The sequence below is a fragment of the Tupaia chinensis genome, unplaced genomic scaffold, assembly GCF_000334495.1.
Source record: "Tupaia chinensis unplaced genomic scaffold, TupChi_1.0 Scaffold000001_1, whole genome shotgun sequence".
Classification (NCBI taxonomy): domain Eukaryota; kingdom Metazoa; phylum Chordata; class Mammalia; order Scandentia; family Tupaiidae; genus Tupaia; species Tupaia belangeri.
The window spans coordinates 6,638,245-6,651,076 of record NW_006159427.1 but is presented as its reverse complement, the minus strand read 5'-3'; the positions used below and the strand labels follow the sequence as shown (position 1 = coordinate 6,651,076).

Here is a 12,832-nt window from a genome sequence, read left to right as displayed (position 1 = left end):
GGGGGTGCACGTCCCCCATAGAAAAAACCCCTCTAAAAAAAAAAAAAAAAAAAAAAAAAGGTACTACATGAATGGTAGCTTTTATTATTAATCCCTCACTTTCATTAGAAGTGAGTGATTTTTAAAACAAAGAAAATGAAAATGTCAAAGGACAAGAAACCTTGAGAGATTTTCAAAAGCTAGCGTTACAGAAGGTTAAATTCAGTTTGCAAATGCTATTTGTGTCTTGCCCAAGGCAAAAGATTGCTACCAGAAGGTTGATTAAGTACCTATAGTTGAAATCTACACAACAAGGAACCCTGATTCTGAAAGCAGGTAACATTTAATCCATCTTAGTAACTGTCTTCAGTTTCCACTCACATAATCCAACTCCTTGACACCTTCATGACTTAAACCTTTCAAGCTTATCAAATAAATATATTTTTTCTGAGTTCAATAGGTTAGTCCATTTCATAAAAATCTGAATAATCCAAGTTAAGTTTTTTTGACTGCCAAAGCGAATGCATGCTCACCACAGGTAGGGGAGTCTCTGTCCCCTGGACCATACACCATTATGGTTACCAATCCCATCTCTTCCATTTCTCCATTCAGTTAGGATTTGGGGCATGCATGCACATGAGGCCCCAAATGTTCTCAAACTGCTGAAGTCAGATTTTAAACCACAGTTAACCAGTGAGATCCAGCTCACTTAGCCACTAGGCAACAGGGCTGGTTGGCAATTTTTAAAATAAAAAACAATGTCCACATTGGCTGCCCATTGTTCTAACAGCAAAAATAAAAATACCGAAACTGAACTGTCAGCACTAAGTGGGGCTTTAGGTTTGTGTTACTCTATAAATTAATGGGCCATTTTCCATGAAAATAGAGATATTTATCCTAAAATCCTGAGTACACGATTCACTAAAAATGACATATTAGATGTACTGTTGAGGACAACTATGAAGGTTCATCAAGCTGTTATCTTAGACTCAATCCCACAGTCTGCTCTGTGATCCTAAGGTTGGGACAATGCAAATTACACTCTGTTTTGGTTTCCTGCTAAGCATTCAATGATGACTGGAAGACAGGAGAAAGGAGAAGCCGAATGGCCACAGTTGGTTCCAGATTCCAGTTCTCCACTACCTTACCGCTTCAGAGGACCACCACGAGCTCTATGAGCTCCTCTTGTTAACTATCAGGTTTGATAACCACAACCTCTTCCTCTTGTTTCACAGTTCTGATCACTACTTATATCACCTCAGAGTTCCTTCACTGTTTTTCAGTCCTCAATACCTGTAATATATGTTTAAGCAGTCTCATATGTTAAATTCTTGTATTAAACTAGTATGATTCTGTTTTCCTAACTGGACTCTGACTAATACAATACTTAAAACTATTCTAAATCCGTTCTTATCCTTATCACGCCCCAAATAGTATCCTTATTATGTCCGTTTTCTATGAAATGTACTCTCCACGCTTTTCCACAACGGGCAAAATGAGTAAAAAGTAAGACTTGAAGGTCTTTTAATGCTAATTAAGATATAGTAATCACCCAGATATCCAAGGCAAAGTCTATGGGATTCTGGGCCAGCTGGTGACATTGTGGTTAGGGTGGCTATATCCTACTTGGCCCACTTGTGCAGTTTAAGTCCTAAATTCAGTGACTTGAAAAACACACTGGCGGGAACCAGCAGTTAGCGTAATGGCTATGTGTCGCTGGACTCCCACGTAGTCGACCGCGGTTCACGTCCTGGACCCAGTGGCTTAAAACTCACGCTGGGTGCGTGTGCGTGCGTGCCCAAGATCCCAAGAGGAGAATGGAGGAGAAGGGACTGCGGCGTGACCATCCCCCCTGGGGGATGATTTCTCGCTTTCTGTCTCTAGGTCTCTGTCTGGCAAGCGCCCGTGCCCTATAGCAAAAACCTCTTCCAAAAAAAAAAAAAGTGGAAAAAAAACACACTGGCCATATGTGTTTCTGTCCTAAATCCCAAGAGAAGAATGGAGAAAATGAGACTGCTGCGTGTCCACTACCCCATGAGGGTGCTTTCTTATCCCACTCTAGCCCATCTCTCTCTAGCCAGCAAGTGTACCCACTATACAATTAAAAAAAAAAACCAAAAAAAAAAATAAAAAAAAAAAAAAAAACAAAAAACTATTGTATTCAACCTATACCCACTAATTGCTCTTTCATTCCCATAATGTATTTCTTTTTCGTAAAGAATTATTATTTAGCTTTATTTTATTATTACTGAATTTGACCAGAGAGAAACAGGGAAAGCAAGAAAGCAAGCCATCAGGTCCAGGACTCAAACTGCCACTGGCCATGTGGGAGTCCAGGACTTTTAACCATTATACCACCTGCCAGCCCCACCATTATATATTTTCAACACTATTTTTTTTCATTGCAAATATGATGTTAGACCTCCAATTATATCCCTCAATAGCCCTCCAGTGCCTTACGTATAAGTTACAAGCCTGGCAAGACATACAACTTCTCATGACCTGGCTGCCACTTTATTTCTGTAACCATAGCACCTTCCTTTTTTCAACATTAAAATCCTTGCAAATCTCCGAATATGCTACACTACTTCATATTTATATATCTTTTCTTTTTTGGGGGGGTGGGGGGTTTGCTATAGGGCGCGTGCACTTGCCAGAGAGACAGAGAGACAGGAAGCGAGAAATCACCCTCGTGGGGGGAGGGCCACACCGCAATTCCTTCTCCTCCATTCTCCTCTCGGGATCTTGGGCACGCATGAACACGCGCCCGGCTGAGTTTAAGCCACTGGGTCCAGGACTCGAACCGCAGTCGACTACAATGGGAGTTCAGTGACATAGCCATTACACTAACTGCTGGTCCCAATAATTATACATCTTTTAAAAGTGACATTCCTCTATACGCTACAGAAAGTCCAGATCTCTTCAACTGGTTAAGTTTTATTCAACCTCTTGGAAACGTTAGCCTTTAATACCTTGACCTACAATGGGAACCCCTATCTTAAATGTTCCCCCAAACCAACTTTAGTATGCCAGGAAGTTCCTTTAAAATGGGTCATATTATCTTAGTACCACATATATACAATCTAGCAATACATCTGTTAAATTGAAACCTTATTAATATTTTGCTGAATGAGTATAATAGAAATTTCAGTTGAGCCTGTGACTTTAAAAAAATCAAAATCACTAACAGTTACTTCATTAACCTAAACTTCTGAAAATACTATAATCCATCATTGAGCTTCATGCCCTTGAGAACAGAAACCATTACAACACAAGTATCTGAAGAGTCAACAGTACACATTATTAGGTCATTAGGAAAGCCATGATGGATTTTTCTATGTAAAAATGCATCAGGCCTTTCCCAATAACCCAATAATAGATATTTAATAAAGACATGCTGGGGTCAACATGTGGGGGGATGGTAAAGGCAGCTGGATTCCCACAGGGCTGATCCCGGTTCGAGTCTCGGATCTGCCAGCTTGCTTTCTCACTTTCCTTCTCTGTCTCTTTCTGGTCAACTTTCCTTCCCCCCTTTGTGTGCATTTTAAAAAAAAAAAAAAAAAAAAAAAAAAAAAAAAAAATTAAATACTTTAATTATGCAAAATCTGGGACTAAAGATCTTTGTATCTCAGGTATCACAAAAGTAAAATTTTGTTTTACATAAGAACACTGATTAAATTACCAAAACGGTATCTTCTAACTATCCTCAGTTACACTAATATATTACTAGTTGGTTCACTAATTTAAAATGGGGTCATTATATTATAGTTATCAAATAAACAGATTGAGGTCAATTTTGACCAAAAAAACATTTAAAAAACCCCAGGAGACATCAGATTTAACAAGACTTGCCATGGGATACATATTTCACAATAAATTTTTTTAAATTAAGTTGGCATATTTATAATACTTACTGCATCTGAAGTTTTGCTTGGATTATTGCTTGGATTAGAAGAATGTGAATTTGAAGTATGAAGAGCACTGTGGTTGTGTGAATTTTCTTGTGGAGAGTAACTGGTCCCTTAAAAAAATGAAAAACAATAGGAATTACAAGTTATAATAAATGTTTAAGATGCACTACACACCTGAATCCTATCAAACATTGCTATGTATATTTAGATGAACAAATCATTATCTGTTTATCATTACTAGCGACTTGTAGGACTTTTTAAAAGAATGGCTGTATTGAGGAAAAATGGAAGCATGAGGTACACAGGGAAAAAAACTTTTTCCCAAAACTGAACTGATACCCAACTAAAACTATTATCAATGTTTTGCAATTATATTACAATTTCTTAAATAGTTTCCCTAACTTGCTTTTTAATAGTCTTGCCACTTTTCCCACTAAAATAACATCAAGTTTTCCAAGTTAGGAATCTCAGGGAAGAACCTCTTTTAAGATGGTAAAGGTAACATCAAAGGTCTCCTCCTAATAGGACCAACTCTACCTAAAAACTGCTTAAGAATAACTTTTGAGTGTTATGAATAATCTACATATACACACCTAAAAGACAACTAGGGGTAACAGTTTCTCAATTGCTTTAAGAAAAGTCAAAGTACAAAAACACAAACTTGAAAAAAATTAAAAAAAAAATTGATTAATGATACAAAATAGTTCACTTCGAAAGCCTAGTGTTAGTATTTCAATTCCATTCCATATCTGGGGTTTCTTTTTAACATAATCCAACTTTTTTCCCCCAATGATTAGGCAATCATATGGTGGCTAGAATAATGAACAGAAACTCAAAGCAAATTAAATGGTCCACTGGTCCAGGAATTAGTAGTCAAACCCAGAGTAGTAAGAGTAGAAATGACTGGGCCGGCAGGTGCCATGGTGGTTAAGGGTGCCATACTCCCACATGGCAAACCATGGTTCGAGTCCCAGACCTGGTGGCTTGCTTTCTCACTTTCCCTCTTTCTCTCACTCTGTCTCTTTCCGGTCAAATTAAAATAAATAAATATAGTTAAATAAAATAATCCTAAAGGGGGGGGGTCAGCAGTTAGCGTAATGGCTATGTTGCTGGACTCCCACGTAGTCGACCGCGATTCACGTCCCGGACCCAGCGGCTTAAAACTCACGCCAAGCACATGTGCGTGCGTGCCCAAGATCCCAAGAGGAGAATGGAGGAGAAGAGATTGAGGCCTGGCCATCCCCCTGGGGGGTGATTTCTTGCTTTCTGTCTCTATGTCTCTCTCTGTCTGTCTGGCGAGCACACATGCCCTATAACGAAAACCTCTCCAAAAAAAAGAAAAAGAGTAGAAATGACTAAGAAGTCACCATTTTAAGCAACCAGAAAAACTAAACAGATGAGAAAAGGTGAATTGATCACAGGATGTTGACTATAAGGTTTTAGATAACCAGGCAGAAAAAAAAGCTCAGCTTATGTGGAACAAGGAATTCAGAAGGAAGAAAATAAAGGGTGGGGATTTGAACATCTTTTTCCCATGAGAAGTCAAAGTAGGCAACTATGCCTCGCATATAATAAACAAGCACCACAAGCTCAGATATGAAATAGAGTATGACAAGAGAAAAGGCAGTGGCCAAGATTTAACCTTAGATGAGGGTGTGCTTAGTGAAGGAAGTTAAAAGCAAATTCACACTCCTAAGAAATCTAGTGACATCACAAAAGATAATAGACTGAGATGGTTTCTTCCCTTACTTATTTTATCTTGCTGTTTGGTATGTGTTTTCGTGAAACACCCTAATCCTTGGCTCCCTTTGAAGTTTACAAAAATGACCTTAATCAAGTGAGTTTGGTGTATGGAAATGTAATGAGCTATCCCTAGAAAGGCCGGCTTGCACAACTGGCCCTTGGTAGACATGTGAGAACCTGGGTTTCAGGAGAGCTGTTGTCACAACCCTAAGTGGAAAGAATTACTCATTACGCTTAAGCTGTCTGTGCACACATAATGGTTTGGGCTCAACACTTGCTTTCCTACTGTGAGTCTGAATTTGGTATGAGCTAGATAGAAGAAACTAGCAAAGCCCTGTAAAACTCTGGGGCACTAAATCTCTAGGAAGCCTCCCTGACAGACAAGTGCCAGAAGTGCTGCTGCAAGAATGGAAGGCACCCTATGTAACTCTACCAGGAAAGAATTTTTATAAGCCTGAGGCAGATTCCCCCAGGCCTTGCCCCATTGCTTCTTCCCTTTCTTCAAGGTGCTTTGTGCCTTTCCACCATAGTAAGTCACAGCCATGGTAATGACTCTATGTTGAGTCCCATGAGTCAGAATCAGTGCCTGAAGGCGGATTAGGATTCCAAAACTAATAAAATTTTAAAAAGGTAATACTACAAGCTTTTTGTTTTAAAAATATCTCACAGTGAGACAATAATAAAAGAAAAACTAACACTACAATTTTGTTTTTGTTTTGGGCTTTTTTAGAAAACAAAACAAAACAAAACAAAACAAAACATAAAACAACCAGGGCCTCCCCATGGCCAACCTACTAATCCCTCTGCCTCAGCCTCTGGAGATTACACATGCACACCACTGTGCCCTGGGCCTTTAGGTTAGTAAGGACACAACTCCATACGGTCCCCCAGTCTGCAAAGCAGTGACTTAGCACCACGCATCACTGGAGTTGGCCTACAATGCCAAGTTTTCCAACAAAATCTCAGATCTATGGTGAAATATTAATGTTTTTAGCTCATGCATTTTATTTAATCAAGTCTAAAACTAAATACGAATTATAAACAGAACTCATAATGTGGGCTACTGGAATATCCTACACTACTGCTAAAGCTCAGCTTTCCATGAGAATTTCCCTGTGTTAAATGCCGAAAATAGCTCAAGAAAAGGCAAATCATACTAACTGAAATAAACCCCATAGTAATCCATTAAGAAGCCTGTGTTAAGGACCAACAAACAGTTGGCATGGTAGTTAAGGCACTGGACCACATGGCCAACTGCAGTTCAAGTCCAGGACCTGTGACCTGAAAATCACACCAGGCACATGAGCACATGCCCAAAATCCCAAGAGGATACTGGAGGGAAAGGACTATTGCGTGGCCATCCCCCTGGGGGGTGATTTCTCAATTTTACTCTCTCTCTCTGCAAATGTACATTCCCTATGGCAAAACCTAAAAGGAAGCCTAGGATAAATGCCCTACTCTGACATTTGCCTGTAATATTAACTTTTTTTTTTTTAATTGCTCTAGGTTGTATGTGCTCTCCAGAGACAAAGAGTAAGAAACCACCCCAAGAGGGGATGGCCGCACTACAATCCCTTCTCTACTCTCTGGTCTTGGGATTTGGGGCACACATGCATCTGGTGAGTTTTTCAAGCTGCCAAGTTCAGGACTTGAACCGCACAGCTGGCCATGTGGGATCCAGTCATCTTAACCACGCCATTTGGCTGGTCCCTGTCTGCAAAAAATATTCTATGCTTAAATCTGTGAGATGTAACTACTACACTAGTGTCAGTCCCATGTGGAAAGATGGATCCCACATAGCTGACCTCCAATTTGAATCTTCCTCTTTCTCACAAGCACACGTATCCTCTAGCAATTAAAAAAATGAAAATGAAAAAGAAAATGATATGAGTGCCACATTAAAGGTTACAAGACATGACAGAACACTATGAACATAAAAGTACATTATGGATAGGGGGACCAGCAGTTAGCAAAATGGCTATGTCGCTGAACTCCCATGTAGTGGACCACAGTTCAAGTCTCGGACCCGGTGGCTTAAACTCACGCCGGGCGCATGTGTGCTCAAGACCCCGAGAGGAGAATGGAGAAGAATGGATCACGGCATGGCCATCACCCCCTGGGGGTGATTTCTCGCTTTCCGTCTCTTTGTCTCTCTCTGTCTTTCTGGCAAGCACACGTGCCTTATAGCAAAAACCTCTACAAAAAAATAAAAAGTACATTATGGATGAATTCTACTGATCTCTGATGAGGTTAACATCTAGGAACTCACTCTGATTTAGTGGTTATTCCTAAAATTAAAATTAAAAAAAGAAAATTAAATTTGGACAAGCATTATACTTAAGGTCTTATGTCTGAAGAAATGCTACGTTGTCCACCAGCCTGACAGAAGTTATTCATTAGCTTTGAGATGTAACGTATGTGTATTCTCAGGGGATGATATGATAATCAAAAAACAGTAAACATTAGTGCACATTAGCCTAAAAGATTAGCATAAAAAGAAAACTGAATCAACTGTGATGGGTAATTCATTTTCAGAGAAAGGAGCTTTTTTGGATAGGAACTAGATTATTTTATGATATATTTATTTAGACTGCTTAGTGAAAACAAAACTTTTTTTTAGAAGTTGACAAATTAACATGTAGATATTTTAGTAAGACTGGAAATAAAAGTAAAAAGGATTTCATGTTGGGCCAGCTAGTGGCATGGTGGTTATGACAGCTGCATCCAAGAAGTCTGACTTCACAGATTAAGTCCAGACCCAGTGGTTTATGAGAAACACGCTGGGCACATATGTGAGGAGAAGGGAAGAGAGGGGACTGTGGCATAGCCATCCCCTGGGGTGGAGGTGGGGTTCTTTCACACTCTGGCAAGCGAACAGACCCTATAGCAAAAAATAAAAATAAGTTTTGTTGAAAGTATGATGTAGTACCATAGGCAATAACGTAAGCAATAGATCTTTACATTGTAGCTACAGATGCCCTGAAGAACTGAAAGGAGGCCAGATTTAAAGGAGGTCAGATTTGTCCCTGAATAACATGATTGTAATAAGCTAAATAAACAAAGCTAAATAAATGCTTATAATTTATATTAGCTTATAAAGCAATTTCCTGGGTATTTCATTTGAGAATTTTAGTTTTTTCATTTACTTATTCTATGAGAGACAAGAAAATTCAACAGGGTGAATTTTCATACCAAGATCCACACAGTCTCGGCTGACTCTAATTAAGGGTGCAAGTATACCTAGTATGCTCAAGAGATTCCTGGGATGCAAACCAAGAACCTTTCTTTTCCATGTGGGTCTAGCCTTACCACCACCTGCCTCTTACAGTCTCCATGCCCTTTCCAAATGAAGTTACACACAAGCAGAATAGCGAAGTAATTATGTATACCTGCACAGTGGGGGTAATGGTGGTGGCTGTGGTAATGATTTTTTTCAGAACCATACGTAAAGGAAGTGTCACACGGCCAGGGCAGCCCTGTATCCCTGTAACTCAGGGGTTAAGCAGGGTACTGGGAACTGGATCCCACAAGATTGACGATGGTTCAAACCCCTGCCCTGAAGGATTGAAAAACATGGTGGCTGCTGTGTGCATGCATGACCCAAATCCTGAAAGAAAGGAGAAGCATCAGATAGAGTGCTGTAGTGTGATCAGCCCCCCACTGAGGGCGCTTTCTCTTCCTCTCTGGTGAGCACATGTGCTCTCTGGAAATTAAAAGGGGCAAAATGAAGAAGTGGTGACACCATACAGAATTCATTCCTTGAAAAACCCTACTCTATCTTAAATTCTCACATGAAGATTTGTATGCAAGCCCACAATGAATTTTGTGTTTCAGGATAAAAACGCAGGTTTTATATTCCTCTTAGAATAGCCGGTACATGGTGTAGTGATTAGGCGGCTGGACTCCCACATGGTTAACCATGGTTTGAGTCCTGGACCTGGCAGCTTGCTTTCTTTCTCTCTCTCTGGTCAACTTTTTAAAAAAATATATTTTTATTTAATTTTATTTATTCATTCATTCATTTTAATTTGAAGAGAGAGACAGAGAAAAAGAGAGAAAGAAAGCCACTAGGTCCAAGACATGAACCACGGTGAGCCATGTGGGAGTGTCCAGCACCTTAACCACCACACCACCTGCTGGTTCCCTCTGGTCAACTTTTAAAAATAAAATAAAATTATGACAATAAATACATTTAAATAAAATTCCTTAAAAAAATAAAGAAAGTAGGGTCTAAGGGTAAGAGAAAAAGCACATGATTTTGTCTAAATAACAGAAGAATACATAAAATTTGAACTCAAAATTTCAATCCCGGGGGGCTTCCGCCCCGCACAGCCGCACGCCGAACGGCCGGGCCCCCTCCAGGGCCCGGCCTCCCTGGCCTCTCAGGTGCTGGATGGCCCAGAGGCCGAAAACAAGGATGAAGTCTGCCGGAGACCCTTCCTTATCCAACCCTGAGTGGAGTTTATGCTCCCTATTACCAAAAACTTTATGAGCTGATGGTTGGAACTTGTGGCCTCTCTCCCTTTACTTGTATGTATCACTTTTTCAGTAACTCTTCTGGAAGACAACTGTATATAGCAGGGATATTGTAATGGGAGAGTGAGACAGGGCAGAGGGACAAACATAGGAAAAATTTAAAAAATAATAAAAAAAAAAAGAGAGGAAGAGGAAAAAAAACATATATATGTGCATAAGCAAGAAAGTAGAAGTGGAATATTATTGATGATAACATGCTTGATTGGGTCACTGTGCAGTTTATTCTAGATGGGAAATTACATTTAGTACGCTGTGATGATGCTCAGGGAATGAATGTTAGGGAAAAAAAAAAAACGAAAACAAAAAACAAACAAAAAAAAACGGTTAAACTATTCGTACCATTTAAAAAAAAAAATTGGATATTTGATGGCTGCAGTGAGCGGTATGGGCCCAGTTGGGTTCTACTTTATAGTATGCTCTTTTTACCCAATGGGGTTTAGGCCTAAAGTCAGACTTGAGTTCATGTAGAGGCATGTGTCAGCTGTGATAACTATTGGAGAGACTTAGACTAATTAAGATCACTGACAGATCATTTGGGGAGGGGTGAGGCACGGAGGGCAATCGGGGATGACAGGGACAATGTGGGAGGAGGATGGGTCATAACAGAGGGAGGGGGATGGGGAATCTAGGATGGTAAAACAAAAGGCAAGGTATGCAGGACACAAGAATTGGGAAATTATTTGCTGAGAACATATATGTTGACGTGCTTGATTGAGCCAATGCACAGTGTATTTTGGATGGAAAATTCATTTGTGTGTTGTGATGGGAAAAAAAAATTATAATAAAAAATAAACTATAAAAAAAAAGAGAGAGAAGAGGATAGAGAAAGATAGCAAGTGAACAATAGAGGGGATGATAGTGAGAAACAGATATGGTTTATTATCTGTTGAAGATGACGTGTATAGTATTCTCAACTGGACTGGTCTGGGAAGTATTTCATGATGGGTGAAGTCTTTTAACAAGCAAAATGAGAAATAGTGATTGACTGTTTTAAAAAATTATAATAATAATTATTGGGAAAAGCATGGAAAAAGACATTGAATGATAAAGCAGGGAGATTGATGTCTCTGTATTGACATGCATGGCATTCCCTTTTGAAAAAGCAATAGAAGTCAATGTAAAGTTATATGTAATCCAATGTAATATAAAGAAGATTATGATGATAATTTAAAAAAAATTTCAATCCCAAATGCAGTGGTTATTCAAGTGCACAGAGAATGATTAATATTTACAACCTGGTAAGAGATTATCTCACCAATGTTTGATCTAATGGAACAGAGGAAGCAAAGCTGTTTATATGGTTCAGTGTCCTGTATGATTTCTGTACAGTAACAATAAAAAGCTTACCACTTTAAATAAATTACCTTGACCTTGACAGGAAACACAGTGGAGTAACACTGGACTTAAATTAAGCTAACCTTAAGAAGTTAAACTTAGGGCCAGCAGGTGGCGTGGTGGTTAAGGTGCTGGAATTCCCACATGGCTGGCCATGATTTGAGTCCTGAACCTGGCAGCTTGCTTTCTCTCTCTCTCTCTCCCCCTCTCCCTCCCTTTCTCTGGTAAAACTCACGTGAAAAATAACGTTAATAATAATAATAAATAAATAATTCTTTTTTTAAAAAAAAGGAAGTTAAACTTAGGATGGGTAAAGTCTTAAACATGACTAAGCAGGGATACTAATTAGAATTACCAGGTTTTAGGCAGGAGTGGACTGAATAAAGGGGTCTTATGTTTATACTTGCAACTTAAAGAACTTAAAGGGTAAGCAAAGCTCTCCTTTCCGGTGCTTAACCAAAAGCAAATATAAAATAGAAATGTAACCACATGATCAAATGCTAGTTTAAGATTAGAGTCCAGGGACCAGCAGTTAGCGTAATAGCTATGTCGCTGGACTCCCATGTAGTCGACCGTGGTTCGAGTCCCGGGCCCGGTGGCTTCAACTCACGCCAGGCGCGTGTGCGTGCGTGCCCAGAATCCCGAGAGGAGAATGGAGGAGAAGGGATTGCAGCGTGGCCATCCCCCCTGGGCGGGGATTTCTCACTTTCTGTCTCTCTGTCTCTCTCTCTCTCTGTCTGTCTGGCGTGCGCACGCGCCCTATAGTGAAAACCTCTCCAAAAAAAAAAAAAATCAGCAAGTAACAGCCTGTAGGGTACATGTTTTATTAATGAAGTTTATCAGAAAACAGTTGCAGCCAATAGTATAAAGTATCATATATGGTCATTTATTTATTTTATTTATTTCTTATTATTTAATTTGACCAGAGTGAGAAAGCAAATTCCAGGTCAAGGACTCAAACTGCAGTCAGCCATGCATAAGTCCAGTGTCCTTAACCACCATGCCCCCTGCCAGCCCCATCCATGGCCATGTAAGTCTTTTTTATCTTGGCCATAAAGTACATGTGCTTACCAGAGAAACAGAGAGAGACAAGACAGACAGAAAGCAAGAAATCATCCTCTGCAGGGGATGGTGACGCTGCAACCCCTTCTCCTCCATCCTTATCCTGGAATCTTGGGCATCCGCGCTTATGCGTCCAGTGTGATTTTCAAGCCACTGGGTTCAGTCCAGCAATATAACCACTATGTCACCTACTGGCCCCATTAAAATTTTTAAAGAATTATTTATTTATTTATTATGATTATTATTTTTCACATGAGTTTTGCCAA

General features: G+C 39.6%; 1 protein-coding gene across 1 annotated transcript in view; it reads right to left on the bottom strand.

Moving 5' to 3' along the window:
- WAC (WW domain containing adaptor with coiled-coil) overlaps positions 1–12,832 on the bottom strand; it is a gene marked incomplete in the record, with an annotated part of 94,847 nt that overhangs the window by 42,532 nt on the left and 39,483 nt on the right. Inside the window, 1 exon segment of the mRNA XM_027770188.1 lies at positions 3,894–4,000. Within this exon segment, the coding sequence (XP_027625989.1) occupies positions 3,894–4,000 (107 nt within the window).